Source organism: Spea bombifrons, chromosome 1 (genome assembly GCF_027358695.1).
Source record: "Spea bombifrons isolate aSpeBom1 chromosome 1, aSpeBom1.2.pri, whole genome shotgun sequence".
Classification (NCBI taxonomy): Eukaryota; Metazoa; Chordata; class Amphibia; order Anura; family Pelobatidae; genus Spea; species Spea bombifrons.
In genome coordinates, this window is record NC_071087.1 from 31,514,993 (window position 1) to 31,520,992 (window position 6,000).

At 38.3% G+C, this 6,000-nt stretch overlaps 1 protein-coding gene across 2 annotated transcripts in view; it reads right to left on the minus strand.

Annotated features, from left to right (window-relative positions):
• Positions 1-6,000, minus strand: part of TLL1 (tolloid like 1) — a 48,614-nt gene that overhangs the window by 24,287 nt on the left and 18,327 nt on the right. For both annotated transcript variants that reach the window (XM_053459959.1, XM_053459968.1), the window contains exon 2: positions 2,569-2,679. In XM_053459959.1, the coding sequence (XP_053315934.1) occupies positions 2,569-2,679 (111 nt within the window). The remainder of the gene's footprint in view (positions 1-2,568; positions 2,680-6,000) is intronic.

The window sequence follows — 6,000 nt, forward strand, 5'->3', positions numbered from 1 at the left end:
GCGTACAAACTTTTTTTAAATGTTATTTATTTAAAGCCTTTATTGGGCTTGAAATGGATCTGAGAAAGCCACATCCTTTAATTACACTAAAACTGCAGTGTTATCAGGCAGCTGCGGGTTTGAAATAAGATCTAACGCACTCCTGAGCAGGTTTATCATTAATAGCCCAGATGCACGCTGAAACGCCTGATGACAGAAGACGGATATCCATTGCTCCAAGCATACAGCGAATCTAGAACGCTATGGACTGTAGGTAGAGAGCTCATACCGTTAGAAACGAGTTTTGCTTTCTAGTCCCCTTACCATAGCTGTGCTTGCCATGTACATTTAGGAGTTAGTTTGCATACGCAGAGCAAGTTCATTATACAAATGGAGAAGTCTCACATTTTTATCTTTCTAGAAATGAAAAACACACATTTATGGGTGTTTTCACTGCAAACATTTGAAGCCAATGACTATACATTACGGTTTTGCAGCAATGAAAATGCGATAACCATTTTACGAGACAATCCAACAAAACAGAGAACCTTGTTAAATTGTGGAAGATTGCATTTAGACTTTTATTTCAAGTCTTTCATATATCCAGCTGTGTCCCATCTCGAGAAGGGACAGACCCACTTTGGGACTCAGAGTTCCTACCTCTCATGTAATGACATCTACAGGGAGATTGGTGTATGAGCATATAACAATACTCATTAACCACAAGTGTCACTATGGGGTTTTTCACTTAAAGGAGAGTTCACAAAGCTCGCAGAAGTGTTTTACATCTATTGAAGAGCCAACTCCAGTAAGCTTCTGCTGCTGGAACATGATCTTGGCTGGGCCTGTATAATTTACACATTATACAGGGCCAACTGACGTGGGAGAGTTGAAAACCTTCTTCCAATGCTTTACTGAATAAACACCAAAAATGTATATATAAAGTAGAAACTATGTTTAGAAAAACTTTTGAATGAGTTACATACACATTTAAGTTTGCAAAGACAAAGCCTTGTAAAAGTAGCTCAAACTAGCTATACCTCTAACTACACTTCTGCTTCTGAGACCTGAAAATGTACATCAGAATACATCAGTGTATAGAGAATTACTTGTTTGCGTTATTGTAATGCCTTCAGCAGACAAGGGTAGGAAAAGCAGAACGTTAAAAAATAAAATGGACGGCATTGGAGCTGTAGCGCCTCAGCCAATAAAAGAGGTGTAATTTCAATAAAACAAAAACATTAAATGTAAAGAAATCACCCCGATTTACTATAAAAAAAAAAAAAGGTTTAAAAAATAAAATAAAGGGATGTTCACCAATTTAAGGCAAAACAAAACTGAGGTCCAAATCAAAAGCTTTATCTAAAAAAAAAAAAAAGTCTACTGGTTCGGTCGTTTTATAGATTAAATGAATTGCTTTTATAGGCATTCTGCTGGTTTATAAGACGTCAAAAAATGCTAGGTGCTTATTAAAAAAAGGTGTTGGTCAGACACGACTATGCCTCTATAAAAGGGGGAAATATTACACGATGCCGACAGCCCGTTCACACCAATAGACAATGGGGTCACTAGGTACTTCACCAGCCAGGAGCCATCGGCACCCAGCGCCTACAGAGGAGCAATATGCCAAAACAGAGGATATTATCTGTTCTTATTATGTAATCCTTTTGAAAAAAAAAAACATGATTAAAATTAAAAATTCTACACAATTCACATCTACTACAGTGGTTCTAATTTTTTTTATTTATTTTTTTTTAAGCATAATCTCCATACCACAAAATAACAGAGGCGAGCAGTACATTACTCAGTCTGTTAAAAACAAAATTACTGACATTTTTAGTTTGTGTACAATGTTTGGCTATGATTCACTTGTAGTTTCACACCATAACACTTTAGCTCATGGCTTATTTTAGTTACGTTACCGCATAGCTTGTATGAAAAAGGCATAAGAAGCTTGGAAAAGATATACAATTAATCATCCACTGTACATTATTCCCTGTGAACACACTGCAGGGTGAAGGGGAGGTCAATACAGAAACTGGCAAAATACCTCTTCTAGAAAGAAGCTTTTTTGAAAGAAAGGGTTTTTTTTTTATATTATATATAAATATGTTTAGGCGTTTTATTTATGTCACAGATGCATGACTAGCATGACCCCTATAAAGGTCTATAGTTTGGGGCAGTTATTTTCTGCGCCTCCCGAAATTAGATTTTATTACATTGAAGTCTGCTAGCAGGACATACCTTGTATTGTATACACACACACACCAACACAAGAGTACCAGAGTTACAATTAAGAACACAAGCCATCATTCGCTTTCATGGAGAACCATGTCTTAAAATGTTTAAATAGCCCAATTACAGTATTTTGTTATATTGCCAAACGCTCTGCAAGTTTGCGTTTGAACAAGTTGATAAACCGTTGCTGGGCATCACACGATGACAAAAATGTCACCATAAACTGACCATGCTTAAAAATATTGAACGCAATTCAAGGCAGTTTAAAAGTTATGTCTTGTGGGGCAACTAACAAGATACACGTACAGGGTCACTGGACATCGGCTGACCAAACACACAGACTAATCCTACCTGTGGTGTGTCCGATTCTCTCGTTTGAATGTTGAGTGAGATCAATTGTCCTGTTGATGTGAAACATTTTGAAGTCTTCTTCATCTAAGGCAATATCTCCCCAAAAGGCAACTGCAAAAATGTAAAGAAATAGATTACTTATTATTTAATGTGAACAGAGGCATGTACAGCTTTCTTAGCAATGGCCAATCCGAATAACGAAACAGGGAACAGATTAGGTTTTTGCAAAAAAGGAGTATCGCAACAAGCTGATCCACAGATGAATACATGTGCAGTATCCTTAAAAGTAGAAATTTTAAGCCATTGTTGGGAAAATTGTAAGACAATTTACTTGTTGGGAACTGGAGATGTGTGATGTCACTGTGATGGCTGCAACCATTCAACAATATAACAGTATGTTTTCATCTACTTAGCTAGCTTTAACAAGGATTTTTCTACCAAAGTCACACTATAAGCAACCTCTTCTAGAAAAGGTCCTGTGTATCTTGTGTGCAGACCAAGATAATACTAGAACGGGACACATCTGTGAAAACATGAACCTACAGTGACCTGGTGAGAATCTGATATAAAGATGTATTTAATAGCAAAGTTCTGGGACGCTTCCATTTTTCCCCTCAATATAACCAGGACTCGCACCTCTCACCCCGTGCATGGGCTGTACTGTTGACTTCTATAAAAGTAGAAGGAAACCGCTCGGTTTTCCCTTTTTCAGTGACGGCATCAGTAGAAAGCATGATCATTTGTACGGTTAGCAGCAATGTAATTTAGGTTTCTTTTTTTAGTTCCCTGTAACACATAGACTACACGAAAATAAAGCATCATGAACATGACAGACATTCTTAGAATTCTTAGACAATGTTCACATCGTTGAAAACCTATTTAAACGTTCACCAAGAATGTATAAGAGGCATCTTTAGGTTTCCCATACCACTGTTTTAGTTCATTGCAGACTGCATGCAGTCCAGGTCCAAATATCAATACCAAAGTCAAATCTTATTCCTCGATGGTTTTGGCCCACACACTGGCCTATTTACAAAGCCCCAACTAGTTTTGCCACCGGTTACTAGTACTATCCCAGGAAGCATGACTAATCTTCCATTTAGGTACTTCGGTGCATTCATTTGCGTCAAAACATTATACAAAATAGATCACTGATATTTTTGTGCATTCACTAAAATCGAATGTAGTCAAAGACCACCAAGCCAAAGCAACGTAATTTAACAGAGCTTGCTTCAGTATTCCTATTATACATCATGTCACAGAGTTTGTCACTGAGGATGAAACTGCTTATTTACTCAAACAGCTTAATGCCAAGTTTAAAACACAACTGGAAGGATCAAAAACGGTCATTATGCAGAAGAGCCAGATACGTGGTTTAGTTGAAATCTTTGTTATTTCCATGTGTTTTTACATTAATATAGTTGGAATTTGACATGAACTACTAGGCTTTAGCAGTGAAAGTCAATCTGGAACGGCTATAATCATAGTTGCTTCAAAAACTAGCTTTTGGAAAACTGCAAAATGCTTAGGTTTTCCCAAATCCCTTGGTACAGACCCAAAGGCTGTCCACAATAAAGTATTCCTTCCCAAAATAAAAAAACAAATAAAAGTCCAACTAAAATAAGATAATTATGCTACCAAGTACTATCAGAGTGTGCCTAAATCTAACCACAAGCTTGAATTTAGGCATGTCTGATATACTACACAACTTTTTAAAACAGGACAAAATATTTTAACGTATGGCTTAGTTGGTAGTATGAAAGCCAGAATCAGTGCTGAACCAGCTGGACCAAGTGTTCCTACTCGACCAAGTGTTTCCATGACATTTCCTGAAGAAGAAAAAATGGAGGCTTTGTCCTGGCTACGGATTTCTGTTGCAGGAGGGCATATAGCTGCAATGCTCAAGTCGCTTTTTATAATGAATGCACTGCACATTTCAAGAGAACAATTGATTTTTATGTCCTACTACAACACAATTAAAATAAAAATCACTATGATGATTTATAGCCGCACGGTGTAAACATATTTCAAAAGTCAATAATTCTGTCAATTTCTTAAAAATACCATAGGCTGCATTTTTGCATTATAATGAGCCTCAAAAAAAAACAATACCTACCTCTACGCATTCACACAGCCAATAAAATATGCCATAAAGTTCAACTGGTTCAGGTTGGTCTCACAAATAACATGCAAACCAAAGACCGGTGGCTGAATCCAATAGACAACCTCTCCCACTTTACTATGCGTTATAAAGAGGCAAACTCGGCAAGATTCTACTGTATGAAGAGCTGCATATGTCTAATCAAAGTTTCGTAAACCTTTAAAGACATTCAAGATATCCTTGTCTCAAAATATAAAAGTTTACTCATAGCTTTTATTTATCTTATTCATGTAAGACTGGAACAATGGTTATGTAGAAACAGCCAGATTTCGAATGGGAGGGGGACTTCACACCCGGACCTCCATGTCAAATCTGTATTTTATTAACCATCTACCAATTCTACAGCAACTGGCAATGCAAAGTGGGAGCCAGTGTGGATATGTTTATCCTGGACTTTTTCTGTTCCCTTACAATTGCATAGTCTACTGGTACACACATTGTGTGTATTATGTATTTTTACACACACATACTCCAATCAGCCATAACACTACGATCACCTGCCTAATATAGTGCAAGTCCCCCTTTTGCTGCCAAAACATCCTTGACCCATCGAGGCATGGACTCCACCAGACTTCTGAAGGCGCGCAAAGGTATCTGGCACCAAAACATTAGCAGCAGATTCTTTAAGTCCTGTAAGTTACAAGGTGGGGCCTCCATGGATGAATCCTGGTGACAGGTGTTCTCCAGGTAAGCATTGCACACGCACCCGGCCACCCACATGATTTAAAAGAAAATGTGATTCATCAAACCAGGCCACTTTCTGTTTTAGCCCAGGTCTTATGCACATGTGCCAACTTTAAGCACTTTCGGCAGTGCACAGCATGGGCACCCTGACTGGTCTGAGGCTACACAGCCCCATACGCAACAAACTGGGATGCACTGTATGTTCTGAGAGCTTTCAGAACCAGCATTAACTTTTTCAGTAACTTGAGCTACAGTAGCTTGTCTGTTGGATTTGACCACATAGACCAGCCTTCGCCCCCCACATGTATGAGCCTTGGCCACCCATGACCCTGTCCCCAGTTCACCACTTTTCCTTCTTTGGACCACAGTACTTAAGATAAGTACTGACCATTGCAGACCGGGAATAGCCCACAAGAGCTCTAGTTTTGGAGATTATTATTATTTATTGTTTTATATAGCACCATTAAATTCCGTAGCGCTGTTCAATGAGTAGACAGGCCATAAAAAGTAGTATGTAACATAACAAAAGGTAAGGAGGGCCCTGCTCAAATGAGCTTACAGTCTAGAGGCTCCGACCCAGTTGTGTA